Genomic DNA, 18,764 nt, shown 5'->3' on the forward strand with positions numbered 1-18,764 from the left:
TTTCCAGGCAAGAATACTGGAGTGGGTTTCTATAACAAGTTTTTTATATTAAGTACATTCAGTAGTATAAACTTTGTAAAACACTGATTTCAACCTCAAGTTTGAATCTTAAACCTAGGAGAATGAATGTGAATAAAGCTGCTGCTGCTACTGCTAAGTCGCTTCAGTCGTATCCGACTCTGTGCGACCCCATAGACGGCAGCCCACCAGGCTCCCCCATCCCTGGGATTCTCCAGGCAAGAACCCAGGACTGGGTTGACATTTCCTTCTCCAATCAAAATCATTTATAGGAAAGGGAGTGGGGAGGAGAGGAGGTTGGTATAACATAAAAGCAAAACCAAGAAAAACTGGGGAGGGCAGCTACTAGAATTTCTAAGCCAGCTCTGTTTGAAGGGAAAAAGACCATGAGGTGTACTCTGTTGTCAAGAGGGGTGCACATCAGGAATCATCACTAAAAGTTCACCTGAAGCAATCTACCTCTGCCCTCTTTCAGCAAACTTCATCTGATAAATGATCTTGGGTGCCAAGTACCTTGACCAGGACTGCCCTAGGCATAGGTTATACTGAGTAATGGTTCGTCACAAAAACGCATCGTTAGTCCTCATAGCCATACTGTGTTATTTTAATGGACATAATCACAGTCACATGGCTACTGAAGGGATTCACTGGAAGAATGCACAGTCAGGTACTGGCATAAGCTAAGAGTTTAATACATGCAACTACTAAGATACAAGGCCAAGATTCAAACTCAGGTATGTCAAACACACTCATCTTGCTAACTGCTTCCAATGTAAGTGAACAGATCACATTCAAGTTTTTTTAGTTTTATTCTTGTGATTCAGGCACTTCTGTTGTACTGATAAAAACATTTTTCTTAACTGCAAACTTGCTGACTCAGGGCAGCAGATTACCTAGACATCATTACGCCTCTATCATAATTATTTTATTTCAGTGATTCTAAAGGCTAGTCTGGGCAAAACCATAGCTCAAGATTACTTTGATATCTTCTGGAAGACACCTCTCGACACGTTTTTCTTTGAGTCTTTTCAGAATAAGTTCAAGTGTTGCTTCCTTAGATGGCTTCTTCTCCTTGTGAATGACCTTGGAGTCATCTTCATTCTCTTCATCTTCATGGTCTAGAGAAGAGCCAAAGCTTTTTGGAAGAGTGTTACTACGTGGACGTGTCTGAGGTACAAATTCTCCATCAGAGGTTTTGTGTTTTGCATCTACATTTTAAAATCAAGAGGATAAATCAGTACCACTGATTTTAGCTAAAATGCAACTAAATCTAAAGAGACGAAAGACATACAAGAGGAAAGTATACATCGACAATACACAGGCTCAGGTATTTCAAGGTCACATGAAATATTTAAATTATATATATACCAGGAGAACTGTATGATTTTTCTTTCAACCAATATTCATAGAATGCCTACTAGAGTAAGATGCTCTGATGAGTCAACAAACAGACATGGTCTCTGTTGTCGTATATTCAGGAAGTAAAAAATAAAAACTAAGTAATTAGATTCACAAAATAATTTCAATGAGTGCTAAGTGCTATAAAGAAGATAAAACAGAATGATGTCACAATGTTAAAGAGACATGGTTTTTGAAAGAGCAACTCCTTTGGATGGAACTGACAAAGAAGGCCTTTCTGAGATGGTGACATCCTAGCTGAACATGGAATAAAACGGGACTAACCTAATATAGAAGAACATGGAATTAAAAAGGGACTAACCTAGTATAGAAGATTTAGGGGAAGAACATTTCTGCTCAGTTGAGGCAACAGTCAAGCCAATGTTCTTAAACCATGACATATTTAAAAAAAAAACAGAAAATAAGGAAAAGTGATAAAATGGGGGAAAGGGCAGACTATAAAAAGCCTCGAAAGCCAGCAAAGAGTTTGAACTTTGTTCTAAGTGGAAAAGGAAGCCCACTGAAGAGCTATAAATAAGACACAACATAGTTTTTTAATAAAAAATAATTCTGGATGCAGAGAATGCACTTACTGTAGGACAGTAAGAGTGAAAGAAAACTGGGAAATTAGGAGGCTAATAATTTAATGACACTCATTAGTAATACATTCAAAGTAGTGATTTTCATTGATGGTTGGAAACTGGTGTTAAATGAGAAAATTTTTTACAGAATTGTAAAGGAAAATTCTAAATAAGTAGAACTTAATTAACCGTAAGAATGTAAATAAACTCAAATGACAACAGGGACTCTGTCTTGTTCACTGCTACAACCTCAGATGTCTTCAAGTACTTGGTACTTACAGACATTAAAATTTTTGTTTTATAAATTCAAATGAGTAAACCAAATGTGATGCTCCACCTTATACACCCACACTTGGTACAGATAATTCTTTAAGTATTAACAATCATTAAAAAGCATGTTCACTAAATACCCACAAAGTAAATGTATCTTAGCAACTGCTATACTGGGCTGACACCCAGTAACACAAAAACCAGTTTTTGATTCAACACAACTTACAATTTAGTCTTTGTAGTATAAATGATTGATGATTAGATATTCTCAATCTTAGATGAAATACCCATCAAAAATTCTTAATACCTACCCAAACTCAAAACTGCTTAATATTTGAAATACTCATATAAACTTCACAATACAATACAATACCATCTAGAGCACCTATTAAAAGACTATTACTAATAAAAGAGGAAAGGCATTTGGAAGAATACAATATACTATTTCAACTTTGATTATAACTAATAAAAGAATAAGAGAACTTTTATTTTGCCAGTGTTCAAGATTTAAAGTTATCAAAAATTATAACTATAATGCTCAGATATTATTATAAAGAATACTTTAAAATGCAATTATACTGAAAAATGGCCCATTTTATACCTTTAATTTGCTTTCGCAGTTTGGTGAGCTCTGTCATCCATTTTAATACCTTTGGATTGGCTGCTATATCACTGTAGGAGGGCTGAAAAATTAGAAAAACAGAATCACAGATTATGTACTCATCAACCCCTATCTGTGCTAAGTCCCTCTCTGGGAATTGCCTTTGCCCACATGAGCTGCCTGGCCCAAGGTTACAACCCCCTCCTCCAGAGCAGCTCACATCCATGACTGGTTATATAGGATTAAAAAGGCCTGGCTTCTTCATCTTAATTCAGTCAATCCTGAATCATCTTAATTCAGCCATCCTAGCTGGAAACACTGGAATCAGGCTGAGGCCATGAATGCAACTATATCCCAGGTCTACACTCTCCTCTCAACCATAATGCCTTACTCCTTACAGCTTTAATTCTCCCTAAACACTCCCTTGGAAACGGTATGCACTGAAATCTCTGTCTCAGAATGCTTCCCAGATAATCCAACCTACAACAACTCTACGACTAAAAATCTACTCATAGACTGCCACTGTTCCTTCATAAAGATAATGTTTTAAAAAAATTTGTTAATACCTCAGTAAAATTAATAAATGAGATTCTAAAAAAGAATAGGAAACAATCATTAAAATCTTTGTGGGTATGCAATGTGGGGTTTTTTGTTATTATTGTTGTTGGAGTTTTTTTTGCAGCATGCAGTGTGGCATGCAGAATCTTAGTCCTCTTACCAGGAATGGAGCCCTCACCCCCCTACATGGAAGTATGGAGTCTTAACCACTGGACTGCCAGGGAAATCCCAAAGGTTATTTTAATTTCTGCTCAAATAGTATTTGACAGTGTTCACAGCAGAGAGTTCACTCAATCTTCATTTATCTTACTTTAAGTAGACAGGGCAAGATAAGTAAGTAAAGTTCTCTCAGAAGAGGTCTAGCAACTGGCAGAAAGCAGATCTAACTAAACGTCTTCTGACTTCAAGTATAAGACTTTTCCTACTTCACATGTTCTAACGATTAAATATCTCACCCCTTCATCCCCACCTCCCCTGGCTACCTGTGGTTTTAAGGGAGCAGAAATAGCATTAATATAATCTGTCAACGTAAAGTATTTGCCTTAAAATTTGACAAACTCTTTTCCAACAGAAATATAAAAATTCAGTGGTACAATGGCAAGAATACTAGTCCGGACTCAGAATGCTAAGGAACTATATAATCTCAGATCTATATGAGTGCTGTTTTTCTGGACATCTTAGATTAGTTCTTTCTCCCAGGAAAGAGATGGGAGAATGTCCTCTAAGTTCCAACAGATCTACTTTACAATGGACAGTGCTACAAACTTACCTTGCCATTTCTTTCCCTTTCAAATTGTTCCTCAAATTGTCTGATTTTTTTCTGAAGTTTCTTGACTAATTGATATGGTGTTCTGTCCTCTCTTTTCTCATCTTTTGAACTAAAGGATGATCTTCGAATCCTGAATTAAAACAAGAGGTAAACACTGTTAGTTAAATTTTCAAGTTATCAACACCATCTCTCCTATCACCCTGATAAAACATCATACTATTATCAAGAAGTAAATTTTTTCAGTGCAATTAAACCCCTAACACTGACAGACAGGTGGTAAAAAGAAACTTGAACTAGGCTGGAGACCACAAAAAGCTAACACAGTAGCAATGAAAACAATCTGGAATTATTCAAAAGGCGTTTGGGCAAATGCAGGAAAAAAACAAAGACACCAAGCAGCTTAGAGCTCTTTTGGTGTCCAAACTGCAAAGGAAACGTTTTAACTTTCAGGATCAATTTCAGTCATGAATGAATAAATAAATACATCACGGAAAGATGTCTATCAGAGAGCAAACCTTAATAGATGCTCAATGAACTCAGAATTTGAGGGCACTCAAAATAATAAACCACAAAAGCATGCTTCATGAAACTGGAAAGAAAGCTTTCAACTATACGCCTAGAGGATTAAAATCTCTCAAAGGACCTGGGTATGTGATAGGATTCACTGCCCATAAGAAAATAAAAATCACTTACCTAGCAAAAGAAAGTGCTTTAGATGAGGACATTTCTGGATCATGTAGGAAACGCTGGCTTTGCCCAAAATCTAAACTTCGATGTGATAACACTGGAGGACAGTCTTCTTCCAGAGGGTGATGATTCATTCTTCCAGCTTGTGGAGACAGCTGAGCTTCTCCAGACTCAGAGTCTTCCTGCCAAGACTTAAAAGCAGGAAATGGCTCTGGAAAACAAACACAAAGAATAGTACCATGGGTCTCTTGGTTCTGTATGAAAAAAAGTCACACAGTATCAGCTATATGTTCTTTAAACCATATCACTCTGTAGTGGTTCTTGTAATATTTATGGGATCCTAGGATCTTCATATAGCCTACTACAGTTTGAAGTTGTCTGAGCTTCACTTTTTACTTCAGTTCTAATTTCACATAAGCAGTTACACTTTAAATTTCTGAAACCAGTCACAAAGCAAGAAGGGACACTGTCAAGCTCTTCAAAATTATACTAAATGCTATTTTTCCAGTAGGGAAAAGTCTTCATTTAGAAACAGTAAACATTTAACAGTCCTTAATTGGGAATTTAACTAAGCCAAATGCTGCCAGATGAATAAATTGTCCCTCACTATCAAGTGACTATGTTAATAAGTGGAAGCTATTCCCCATGCTATTCAGAATACTCAGCAAATGGAGCTCTTGGACTCCAAACAAAAGAACTGTTACATTTATAAACAAGCAGCTAATTCACCTGACAATACCTGGACTCTAACATTAAACAGAGGTGGTTATTTTCTGCTACAGGATTCCTGTGTATAATACTTATTTTAATAATTAAACCCAAAAGTATTAACAAGACAAAATTTAATAGCAGTACTCCTTCTTAAGCACATTTATTTCATCAGAGTTATCCTATAAGTTCTCAAATGAAGCCGTGTTGAGGTATCTGATGTCTCTGCACAAATAAGGCTTGATTACATACAGAACACATACAGATAAACACACAACCCACAAATATACTCCAAATACAAAATTATCTTCAAGTATCCCTTGATTTGGGGAGGGGATCAGGACTTTTCCATCTACACGTTAACTTAATATATGACTATAGTGTAAATTTTTGATGCTAAATGGCTTTTAATAGCAAAAATGAAGTAAGTATTTTAGAATGCAAAAATTGGCTTGACAGTGTCAAAAAGCAAGAACGACATTTTTTTTTTTCGCACAATACCTATGAACTGCTACTAATTTAGTTTAACTTTATGCATTAGCAATGTAAAGCATTACATTTTTTCAGGATAATAAGAACATAATCAACTTAGTTTTTAAAGCCCAGATCAATCTGATAACTAAAAATTGGGTACATAGCGTGCAATCCCATAATAAACCCAGCAATAAAGTGATTTTCAAAGCAACCCTTGTACCTGCTTCCCAGAAAATAAGTAAGTGGAAATAAACATTTTATGAGATATCTCCTGTTTTAAGAAAAGAGGGAACTAACAAAAAACAGTATTTTCTGGGTATCATTTTTAACCCAGAACAGTTTTCCTAATATTTGGGGACAGCAGGAGAAGGGCTAATAAAAAGGCAAACAAAGTGAACCATAAAAAGGCAAAAAAGCTAAACTATGGTGAACCATACTTACCCTCCCCATCTCTCTGCAGATGCATTGTTTTGAAATCAATGAGGGGAAAAGTGATAGGGCATGACGCTAATAAAATGGAAAAAATGGCAAAAAATACTAAAGTGAACACACAGCACAGTCAGAACAAACCATACACATAACTAACACAAAGCCAAAGATACCAAAAACATTTCCCTAAAACCAGTTAGGCATTCTGCTCAAAAACTTTGTTCAAAGAAATTACTACTAACCAAACTTTAAAAACAAACACAAACATACATTTCCATGTCAGCAAGCAAGGCAAAAAAATTAAAGTAGTGCTGTTCTATTAAAACTCAAACATAAAACTGAAGAAATGGAAACTTAATCAGGTACTGTGGAAGCTTTTCAGTATAAACAATTTGACAGAAAAATATTTCCCTTAGTTTGCTCTGCAAAAAGATTCTACTGTTATCTCATACAAGAGTAAGCAGGAAAGAATCTGAAGTAAAGATGCCCACTTCCATTAAAAACCAAGACCTCTGGATGGCTACAAATGCATACTGGTGGCAGACATGTGCTACCCACTCGCTAACTGCATTTTGCTGACTACCCTTGGAACAATACAAAAACCCAAGACCCACATACTTAGGAAGAATGAGATGGTCCTCCATTTGAAGTCACCCTACTTCTCTGTTAAGAGTCATTTCAAACGGGGTACATCTCTTATTCCAAGGTATGCAGATCTAAAGTAATTTGGTTTCTTGAGGAAGACTATTATTTTAGAATATCCTAAACTCCCAGTTATAGAAAATAAGTCTCTGTATTGTGGGGACAAGTGGAAAGAGCAACATGGTCTGCTAACAGCCACTCTCCCAAGCACATGCAGAGTTCATGGCTGAGAAGTTCACTCAGGTGTCAACTGCTGTTGGCTCTCTGAAAGTCAGTGACCCGTATTCCTGGAAAAGCCAGGAGGAGGTCTATGTGGACTTGTCACAGCTGTTGAGCCAGGGCAGCTCAGACACTGAAAATCAGGGATCAGGAGTACATAGTGACCTTCCCTTCCCTACCATCACAATCTGTAAACGGTGGATTCCAACAAGGCAGCAAAAGACAGCCTAGCATCAGGCTCTCTTTAGGGAAGCCCTCAGAAAGCTGAAGCTGGACAGAGAATGTCCTATCTTCTCAGACAATGGAAAACAAATGGCCTTCTATGCTTAAAACTTAAGATCAGGACCCTCAGGCCAAGGACTATAAAGGGCTATTTATCTGCATCCTCCAAAAAGCAGCAGCATTAAATACTCTGTCAGAAGCCCAGCTTCATCTTTCAGAGACTCCTTTCCTAACTTTCAGCTCAAAGGATGCTCTGATGACTACCACTCCTTCTCAGTAACCACACCAGGAGGAGTAACTTAAAGGGACATTTGATCTTCACTGCCACCAGAATGCTAATATATCCCTAACCCTGGGGAGCATCTTCATAAATCCCAGACATCCTGAATAACCCAGAACAAAGTAAATGGAAGATAACTTCCTGATTTAGTCTAAGTTATGACACATAACACACCGCTGGGCATGCCAAACATCTAGGCCAAAAAGGGAGGAGTGGGGTTGAAAGACAACAGTAAAGATTGGCAGAATGACTTGGTTGGGGCTTTTAAATTATTGGCTATACCTTAAAAATAAATAAAAATGCTCCAACTGTGACCAGGTGTGTAGACTTGAGGTGGCAAAAGGAGTACATGATATAGGCGTTGCAATTCCTTGTTACTGCCACTGTATGTCATTAGCTAACTTGCCAAAGGTGAGATTACGAAGGGATCTTCATTCAAGTGAACAAATATGTAACTTTACAATTTCTGAGTGGTCTCCTTATCTCTTTACATAGGAAAGGATATGATCCAGAAGCCCCCCTGGATCCAAATATGCTTCTTATTTCTACTCCTCAAGTGCAACATTTTATTTGAACGTTTACAAATACACAGCAAAGTTTTTAGAGAATTTTACAAAGGACATCCGTATACCAATCCCCTAGATTCTACTACTAACATTTCACTATACTTGCTTCATAACATTTCCATTCCATTAACCATCTTGTTTTCTTCATGGATTTCAAAGTAAACAGTAGATATCCATATACTCTTCCATAATTATTTCTAGTTTTTGCTCCTTTTGATTAAAAAAAAACTAAGGTCTTAAATACACTTCTGCTGAGTTTTAACCCGTGTGGTTTTGCCTTTTTAGTTAAAATTAAAATTTCTCTCCTTTGTAAAACTTGTTAGGACCCTCCTCCCATACCTTCAAAACCTAACAGAGATACAGGGACATAGTACAATATTTGCTTACAAATACCTCTGAAAATAATCTCTTTTAAATGTATTTCTGATGATTATAAAGAAAAGGCAGCTGTATTCTAGGCTCTCTATTTAAAGTGGTGAGATCCCTAACCACTAACATACTGGACTTTCAAAAACAAAGATAGCACCTGGTTTGGTTAAACAATTAACAAAAGCCTACCCTTGATTTTATTTTCTTTATGTTTTAACATCCATCCTCAGAGCTAATGGATCAGATAAGAATTAATTCAAATAAGATAACTGCCCCATAATTTCATTAGCGCATTTGAGTAAAAATAATCACTCACTCTTATATGAACCAAATAAAAATGAATAAGGTTGCTCAGAAAAGAGCAGTAATCTCATTATTGCCTTGGGTAATTTCAGTTACAAATAACATTATCAGGAAAATAATGTGTGTGGGTAAAATTACCTTCCCATTTATCACCATCAGAAACATTCTTCAGATCTAAAAGTGGAATTTGGACACATGCTGCTTCCTCTTGAACACCAACACTTTGACTTCCTGGGACTTCTGATTCAGTGTTGGCATTCAAATCACATATCTTGCTACTAGAATCCTGTATTTTAAAATAAAGAATACATTTCACAAACAAGAAGCTTTCCACGCCCTATTTAAAAACAACCAGCTTATGTTCTTATATGGTCCTCATTAGTTTACTGTGCCTACGTAGGCAACTGTCCCAGTCCCACCATTCAAGACAAAGTCTGGATCCCAAACTAAGAAAATTGTTTTCATAACCAAGTTTCTTGCGATCAAAAGTGGCAAATTAGAAAACAAAAGCAAAAACAAACCAAAAACCAAAAGTGGCAAACAAGTGGCTGCTTGATTGTAAAACAACTGGTAGGAGTATTTGCATTTAAATCTCCTTTAAACCTATTAAACCCAAGAGTCAAAGGCTAGATAAAATAACTGGTAGATTAAACCTACTCAAACTTTAAAGAACCATAAAGAAAAGTAATTCTTACCAGAATCAAGTGTGACAATTTATCACTGTCAAGTGACAAATATTCATTCCTAAAAATCAAGTAAAGTTATTAGTCTTTTAAGAATAAATTGGTTACTATCACTACATATTTCTTATCTAGATTCCTCTTTCTCATAGAGTTAGCATTTACAGTGTGAGAAAAGAAAATGACAACTGCACATATGCCCATTCTTTGGAGCCCTATATCTGAAAAACACACACTACTGAAAATATCCAGAGAAATCAGTTCATGTTCAGAAAAATTATGTACATTCACCACTCCCTTACACATCTACTCCCCAAAATGAAAAACACTTTAAAAGGAAAAATATAATTCACAATAATTAAAAAACAAAAGAAATGAATATATAATGAAAAAGGTTTTATAAAATAAGTAACAGTTTTAACCAATTGACTTCATTCTTCCATATTCTGGAACATCTTTTTCCATTTACAGATTTTTTTAAAGGTAAAGCTATGTCCTAAATTTTAAATCTGATGGTATTCTATTACAATCAAAACAAAGTTACTACTTCTAAACCTCTCCTTCTTCAAAACATAATGGTAATAACATAAAAAGGAAATTTTATAAAATTTCGATTCATTTATTTCCCTATAAAAACTAATCCCTATCTAGAATAAGTGTTAAAGCAAGCTGTCACAAATCATCTCTACCTACTTGACCTCAACAGAATATCTAGTATCACAGTAAGTTATCAATATGCTGACTGTAGGAATGTCCTCCTCCCCAAAGACACTGTGGCAATGCAATCTACAGTGATACTCATAGCTGCTGCTCCTCCCCTGCCATAAAAGTGTGCACAGGTCTTGATCTAAACGTGGCAAGTCAGCTCCTCATATATATATAATTACCTTGCCTGCTGAACATGGAAAACAAACTAAATTCCCTGGCAAGCAAAGGCCCTCTTTTGCTTAGAGTGGGAACAAATGGGGGAATGAGTTAAATTCTAGCCTAACAGATCTAAATTTGAGAAACATGAGGGTTAAACAAACAAAATGTAATCTACCTAACCAAGAAAATCTTTTGGTCTAAAAAGCAGCTTGCTAATCTATACGTAAGTTGAAGAGGAAAGAGCTTTCTCAAAAAAGCTTGAGTCCTCACTAGATGGATCCTTATTGTTCTATCAAATCCAGATGTCATCATTTTGGGGATGCCTGTTAATGCTGTTAATCTTTTATCTTCAGCCCATAGCTCCAATATTCCCTGGGCTGGAAGAGGATCATTCCTGCCTCCTGAAAGGAAGCACAAGGAGCTGCTGTAAGCAGGAAATCTGTGGACCTTCAGTGTAGGGGGATGCTCCAGAGACATGGCTCCAAAGAATTTACCTGCCCTAAGAGAACAGGTTTTCTACTCACAGTTAAGAGACATAACAACATTAATGCAAGTTTACCCTTGCCAACAGGCTACCACCAAATCAGTAACGCTGTATGGGATTTCTCAGTATTTACAGTCTAGTCTGCAACTTCATTACTGATGTGTTTTCAGAAGATCAAACCGTCATTCTTAAGAGAATTATCCACATTTTTTAGCAATGTCTTAACAAATCATAAAAAGAGTAACGACATCCAAAACTTTAAAACATTCTAGAAAGCTTCTGTTCAAAGGGACTCTATCAAGCATCTATGGGGACTACACATAGTTCAAAGACTTATTGCCTAGGGAATGCCCCCTTCCATTACTGCAAGCCAAGGACATAAACAAGCAGTAACTGGGTAGGACTGTACTAGGACACACAGAGGAACTGGAATAGGAGCAAAAACATCCCTATATGTTTGTTCAGGCAAATATGTTACAATCTTTCAGTTAGTTGTCCAGTTTCAAGACTTCTGAATTAACTCACTGAAGCATGTATTCAGAGTATCAACAAACTCCCCAAGTAAAGTCGCTCAGTCCTGTCTGACTCTTTGCGACCCCGTGGACTGTAGCCTACCAGATTCCACCATCCATGGGATTTTCCAGGCAAGAATGGAACCCACTGGAGTGGGTTGCCATTTCCTTCTCCAGGAGATCTTCCTGACCCAAGGATTGAACCCGGGTCTCCCACATGGTAGGCATTGTAGGCAGACGCTTTACCATCTGAGCCACCAGGGAAGATCCAATAAACTCCCAAACTGTTCTACAAATCAAGTGAAAAGTTTGAAGTGTTTCCAAGAAGGCAGTGTTCTAATTTCTGAATGTTTTCCAATTTATAACACCAGTCTTAACCTGTATCTACTCTGAATATTTATGGACATTTAATATGCCTTATGCTGCTGCTGCTGCTCAGGAGCTCAGTCATATCTGAATCTTTGTGACCCCATGGACTGTAGCCCACCAGGCTCCTCTGTCCACGGGATTTCCCAGGCAAGAATACTGGAGTGGGTTGCCATTTCCTTCTCCAGGGGATCTTCCCAACCCAGGGATCCAAACAGTATCCTGCTTTGGCAGGTAGATTCTTTACCACTGAGCCATCTGGGAAGCTCCAATATGCTTTATACTTATCATCAAAATAAGATGTTTGGTTTTGTTTGCTCACCTAAAATATATGTTGTAACAGAAAGCTTCATCTAAAAAATTCACCCCAGAATCTGTAAAGAACTCCAGTTTTCAACATGAATAGTTAATTAGCAACAACAAGAAAAAATGCTTACCTCTCAAGACAGTCATCTTCACCATCACCATGGTCACTGCACGGCTCTAACAATATACCTACACACTGACAAAAAGAACACCACTTATTAATGGAGTTCCCATCCCCTTAAAGTTGAGATATCTAAATTAGGATGTTAGATTATAAGTTAGTCAAATGCCCCTCTTTTAACTACTACTGATAATAGTCTGTAGGTGTTAACGTCCCTTTTTAGAGAGTAATTTGCCTTCCTCAAAACTTGAGTTGTGTGTATGGGGGTGCGTGTGTATAAAACGAGGACTCGGTATTTCTTGCTACCCTACTGGGCAGTAGCTACTGCTACTACTATCACATTCTTTATCCTTCCTTAGAATTTTCTCCTCTAAAAACGATGGTCTGCTACTTCTCTTTCTCATCAGCAATGAACATCCAAGTTGGTTAACTTCCTAGCAGGTAACAGAGGAGTCACATAGTTCACCAGATCCCTTTATGACATACATTTGAAATAACAACTCTGAAACTCAAAAGCACATGAGAATGCTCCCTAATTTTCCAACGGGCTTTGAGATACCATTCCATGCCTACTCCTCCTTAAAATAAATACCTATCAAGTCTAGTACAAATGTCCTGTGCATTATTACTTCAAACTATGTAAACCTTTTAGTGTTTTTGATGATCACCTCAGAAATCAACAAGATTTGATCTTCCTAGATTCTTAAAGAAACTACTACTTGTGCAGTTTTGTTTAATGTGAAAGACAGTCTGCAAAAAGTTATTAAAATACTCTCTCTTTTTGAACTACGTATCTCTGTGAAGCTAACTAGCCTTATGCGCTTGAAACAAAAGAATCTATAGCAACAGAAGGAATGCAGAAGCACATATGAGAATCCAGCTGACTTCTAAGCCAGAAAGTAGCAAGATCTTTAAGTATGTATAACAATGCCATGCCTCAAAATAACTTCTTTTAAAAATAGCTGCTTTTTATTAAGAAAAAAAAGCAATCTTATTTATGTTACCTTGAGTAAGTTTATTATGTTAAGTGAATAAATATTTTTTTTCACATTATTTAAGCCTTTATTATTTAACCTTGAGATGACCTCAGGTGTTGACATCTGTGCTCAAAAAGGTGAATAAATATTTTAATTGCTTGATTTTAATTTCTAATATACTAAATACTAATAGACATACCTAGGTACACAAAGTTTTTTGGGATTCTCAATAATTTTCTAGAGTATAAAGAGGTTCTTGGGACCCAAAGTGTATAGAACCACTGATCTATAAATCAGACTTCAACAACCTCCATGCTCTGGAATATAGCTTTATATTCTTAAATATGAGGGTTTCGGGAACCATGAAAAACCATAATACAGATTCAATATTTAAAACAAGCCTTTTTGCTTTACTCCACCAAATTCAAGTCCCAGTTCTTTCCTTCTGATGAAAAACAAGACAAATAACAATCACTTATGTGCCTACCTTATGGTTGTTGTCAGAGAATCAAAAGAGCGAGCTTATAGGAAAAACTATAAAGCTCTATTATAAAGCATACTATTACATGATCAACCCTAACTTCACCTATAATTCTTTTTACTATGAAATAACTGAAATAAAATATGACCACTGATGTAACTAATATTCACATATCCTCCACCCAGATTTAGGCAACATAATTCTTAAATAGTGAAAAGTATTAAACAAGATCTCAATTATGGATAATATAAAAAAACGCAGTGACAGCAGCAAAAGCTGACAGCCCAGCAGTGGAGAAGACAGATGAAGTTCAGAGTCGAGTGCAGAACTGTGCTCTACACAGTATCTCAGGACAAAGAAAAATAAAAGTTATTAGTCATGTTAGGATACAGCCAGACTTCATTTAACATAGAGGGAATATGCAATACTTTCCTTAGAAACTAAAAAATACTTCATCACTTAGAAGAACTTTACTTTCTCAGAATTCATTCCAGATAAAATATTCAATCCTTTATACACAAGAAGAAAAAAGCTCTTTTTTCTAAAATATCAGATGACAAAGCAGCCTGTGCTGTCTTCCCTCCTTTCTCCATAAACATCAGAGTCCTCATAAAGGACATCTAAGGCATGCTGGTCTCAATTCAGGAAAGCTAGAGCCCTTTGGTGCAAAAAGGTGGTGGCAATGGCAGCAACAGTGGGAGCAGCAGCTACAGCACCATCATATTGCCAAGGTGTCAGGGGCTGTCAGGACTTAGTGACAGGAGCTAACTAAAGACCAGGAAATTCCTTGGTCTCCATCCATTCCTTGGCCATCCACAACGGATACTTCCACACAGCTTAGTCGCTCATCCTTCCATCTCCACTGGCCTAGTTTTGCTCAAGTATGGCAGCTACTTCTTTTAGATAAGCTAACTATCCCTGCTTTATTCTATACATTTCATCTGCTTATAAAGAAAACTTACTAAAGCATTTTCAACCACCAGATGGCAGAAATAGAGCTACAGAACTTTAGAATCTAAAGATTTGGATTATCCAGAAAAACTTAAAACTGTAGTCTCCAACTTGATTTTATAGTTGAACAGATATAAAAACACATTCGAGCAAAATTCTGCTGTGCATTAAGCAGAAAAAACTTCTTGATTAACAACAACTTTCCATTTAAATGAGCTGCCAACTCATTATATTTTTCTGTCAGTTAAATTAAATGTGAAAGGTATGTGCTCAGTCATGTCCAGTTTTTTGCAACCTCGTGGACTGTAACCCACCAGGCTCTTCTGCCCATAGAATTTCCCAGGCAAGAGTACTGGAGTGGGTTGCCATTTCCTCCTCCAGGGGATCTTCCTAACTCAGAGATCAAACGTGTGTCTCTTATGTCTCCTGCATTGACAGGCAGATTCTTTACCACTGTGCCACCTGGGAAGCCCCATCAGTTAGGTTATGGAGACTTAAAAAAATGTTTTAATTGAGGTAGTTTATATACAATATTATATAAGTTTCATATATACATCATAATGATTCACAATTTGTAAAGGTTATATAAAAATATATTAAATATTCTTCAATCTAGCCCAATTTCTTTCACTGAATTAATGTGGTCAAAACTGATGAGGTCTCCACAGCAGATGAACCATCAACAAAATGAAAAAATAACCTACAGAATGGCAGAAAATACTTGCAAAATCATGTATCTGGATAAGGAGTTAATCTCCAAAATATATAAAGAACTCATAAAACTCAACAGCAAAACACAAATAATACAATTTCAAAATGGGCAGAACATTTAAATAGACATTTTCCCAAAAACAAAGTACAGATGGTCAACAAGTACATGAAAAGGTGCTCAACATCACTAACCATCAGGAAAATGCAAATCAAACCCACAGTAAGGTACTACCTCACACCCATTAGAATGGCTATCATCAAACAGACAACACAAAGTAAGTGCCGATGAGGATGTAGATAAAAAGGAAGCCTCGTGTTTAGGAAATGGAAATGTAAATAGGTACAGCCGCTAAGGAAAATGGTATGGAGGCCCCTCAAAGAATCAAAAATAGAACTGCCATGTTTACTACAATTCCATTTCTGGATATTTATGTGAAGGAAAGAAAAATGCTGCCTCAGAAAGATAGGTGTGCCCCCATGTTTACTGCAGGATTATTTACAATAGTCAAGATATAAAAACAACCTAAGTGTCCCTCAATAGATAAACAGCTGAATAATTTTCTACTGTGTGGGTGTGTATACATATAACATACACACACACACACACACATATACACACACACAATGGAATATTATTCAGCCATTAAAAAATAAAAAAAACAGCATCCTGCCACTTGCAATAACATGGACAGACCTTGAAGTCATTATGACTAAATGAAATAAGCTAGACAAAGACAAATACCATATGATCTCACTTTTATGTGGAATTTTAAGATAAAGCCAAACATCTATATAGAAAACATATTTGGTGGTTGCCAGAGGTAAGGGTTGGTAGTGGGGAAAATGGATGAAGGTAGTCAAAAGGTATAAATTTTCCAGTTATAAAATAAATAAGATACAGAACTATAATATAGATCATCATAACTACAGTCAATAATACTATATTGTAATCCTGAAAGCTGCGGAGAGTAGATCTTAAAAGGCTCATCACAAGAAAAAAAAATTTAACTGTGTGGTAACAAATACTAATAACTAGACTTGTGATCATTTCACAATATACACATGTACTGAATGTTATGCACTTGAAACTAATGTAATATGTCAACTATACCTCAATTTTTTTAATTTTAAAAAAGAGACTGATTTAAAAAACAACACATTATTGAATGGTTGTTGCCTGTCAGAGGTATTGAATATTTCTGTTTAAAAAAAGAAAGTGGAGTCTCATAACAATTCAAGTCAAATTGATAGCTATTTCTTCCTCTTGGTTGTCTGCTAGAGCTTCCCAAATACTTCTGGCCTTCACTTCTGAAAGGAGGTACTTAAATTCCAGCAATTTCTCAGGGTTCAGAAGACATAAATAATTGCAAATTTGGCAGGGTGCCAGCCATGAAGGTCTGCTAATCTGGAAATGAACTGATTTTATGAGAAATCTGGGCTTCCCCAGTGGCTCACCAGTAAAGAATCTGCCTATACTGTGGGAGCCACAGGAGATGTGGATTCAATCCCTGGGTCAGGAACATCCTCTGCATGGAGACCCACTCCAGTATTCCTGCCTGGAAAATCCCATGGACAGAGGAGCCTGGTAGGCTACAGTCCACAGGGTCTCAAAGAGTCAGACATGGCTGAAGCATCTTGGCACAGCACAATGTAAGAAATTTACTGATAACATCAGATATTTTGATATGAACTCAAATCAGGCAGTTTCCACCCTCAAACAATATAAATTACTATACAACTTGTTATAACTAAAAACTTAACAGATCAATCTCATCATATCAATACAAAAATCCTTAAGATTTTCTACAGAATTCATTGGTACATTTAAAAAAAATAGTAATTTGCAAAAGACCTGATATTTTATATCTGATAAGAGACTTACTCAAAATAATAACGAACTTTTAAAACTCAGAAAACAACTCGATCAAAAAATGAAAAAGAGACCTGAATTCAGCCAAGATATTCAGATGGTAAAATAAGCATACGAAAAGAAGCTGAACACTATGTCATGAGGAACTGTAAACTGTATCAACGAGATAACACTAGATACCCTATTAGCCATGGCCAAAATCCTAAACACTGGCAAGGAAGTAGGGCAATAGAAACTCTCATTCATGATGAAAGAAAGAGAAACAGCCAAATTTATGCAATCATTTAGTTTATAATAAAATTTATGCAAGCACTTAGCTTATAATAAAGGTGTAGAATTTTTTTTAAAAAAACCTTGCCATGTAGCTTGTTAAGCATGTTAAGATGCTTATAAAATGTTTATGTTTATCAGGGCTTCCCTGGTGGTCCAGTGGTCCAGATTCAATCCCTGCTCCAAGAAGAGGCTACACGCTTCAGTCAACTGAGCCCATGAGCCCAGACTCTAGAGTCTGAGAGCCACAACTACTGAGCCCACACATGGCAACTACTGGAGCCTGTGCGCCCTAGGATCCATGCACTGAGAAGCCTACACACCACAACTGGAGAGCAGTCCCCGCTTGCCGTAACTAGAGAAAAGCCTGCACAGCAACAAAGACCCAGTACAGCCAAAAATAAACAAATCAATGAGTCTTTAAAAAAATGTTTTAAGATGTTTAATCAAGACGTAAAGATATTCAAGATTGCCAGGAAAAATATCAACAACCTCAGATACAGAGATACCACTTTAATGGCAGAATGTAAAGAGGATTAAAGAGTCTCTTGATGAAGGTGAGAGGTGAAAAAGATGGCTTAAAACTCAACATTGAAAAAGCAAAGATCACAGCATTCGGTCCCATTGCTTCATGGCAAATAGATGGAGGAAAAGTAGAAATGGTGACAGATTTCATTTTCTTCAGGTTCAAAATCACTGCAGATGATGACTGCAGCCACAAAATTAAAAGACACTTGCTCCTTTAAAGGGAAGGTATGACAAACCTAGACAGCATATTAAAAAGCAGAGATATCACTTTGCTAATAAAGGTCCATATAGACAAAGCTATGATTTTTCCAGTAGTCACATACAGATGTGAGAAGGGGACGATAAAGAAGGCTGAGCGCTGAAGAACTGACAGTTTTGAATTGTGGTGTTAGAAAAGACTCTCAACAGTCTCCTTGTGGACTGCAAGGAGATTCAACCAGTCCATCCTAAAGGAAATCAACCCTGAATATTCACTGGAAGGACTGATGCTGAAGGTGAAGCTCCAATACTTTGGCCACCTGATATGAAAAGCCAACTCATCTGAAA

General features: G+C 36.7%; 1 protein-coding gene across 1 annotated transcript in view; it reads right to left on the reverse strand.

The window, feature by feature from the left end:
* The window catches only part of FAM13B (family with sequence similarity 13 member B), a 63,359-nt gene that overhangs the window by 6,799 nt on the left and 37,796 nt on the right, over window positions 1-18,764 (reverse strand). The window contains exons 11-18 of the mRNA XM_052642949.1: window positions 12,441-12,505; window positions 9,790-9,838; window positions 9,233-9,380; window positions 6,506-6,571; window positions 4,889-5,093; window positions 4,196-4,325; window positions 2,869-2,950; window positions 997-1,226 (exon numbers count right to left, since the gene is read on the reverse strand). Of these exons, the coding sequence (XP_052498909.1) occupies window positions 997-1,226; window positions 2,869-2,950; window positions 4,196-4,325; window positions 4,889-5,093; window positions 6,506-6,571; window positions 9,233-9,380; window positions 9,790-9,838; window positions 12,441-12,505 (975 nt within the window). The remainder of the gene's footprint in view (window positions 1-996; window positions 1,227-2,868; window positions 2,951-4,195; window positions 4,326-4,888; window positions 5,094-6,505; window positions 6,572-9,232; window positions 9,381-9,789; window positions 9,839-12,440; window positions 12,506-18,764) is intronic.

This window comes from Budorcas taxicolor, chromosome 7 (assembly GCF_023091745.1).
Source record: "Budorcas taxicolor isolate Tak-1 chromosome 7, Takin1.1, whole genome shotgun sequence".
NCBI classification, from domain to species: domain Eukaryota; kingdom Metazoa; phylum Chordata; class Mammalia; order Artiodactyla; family Bovidae; genus Budorcas; species Budorcas taxicolor.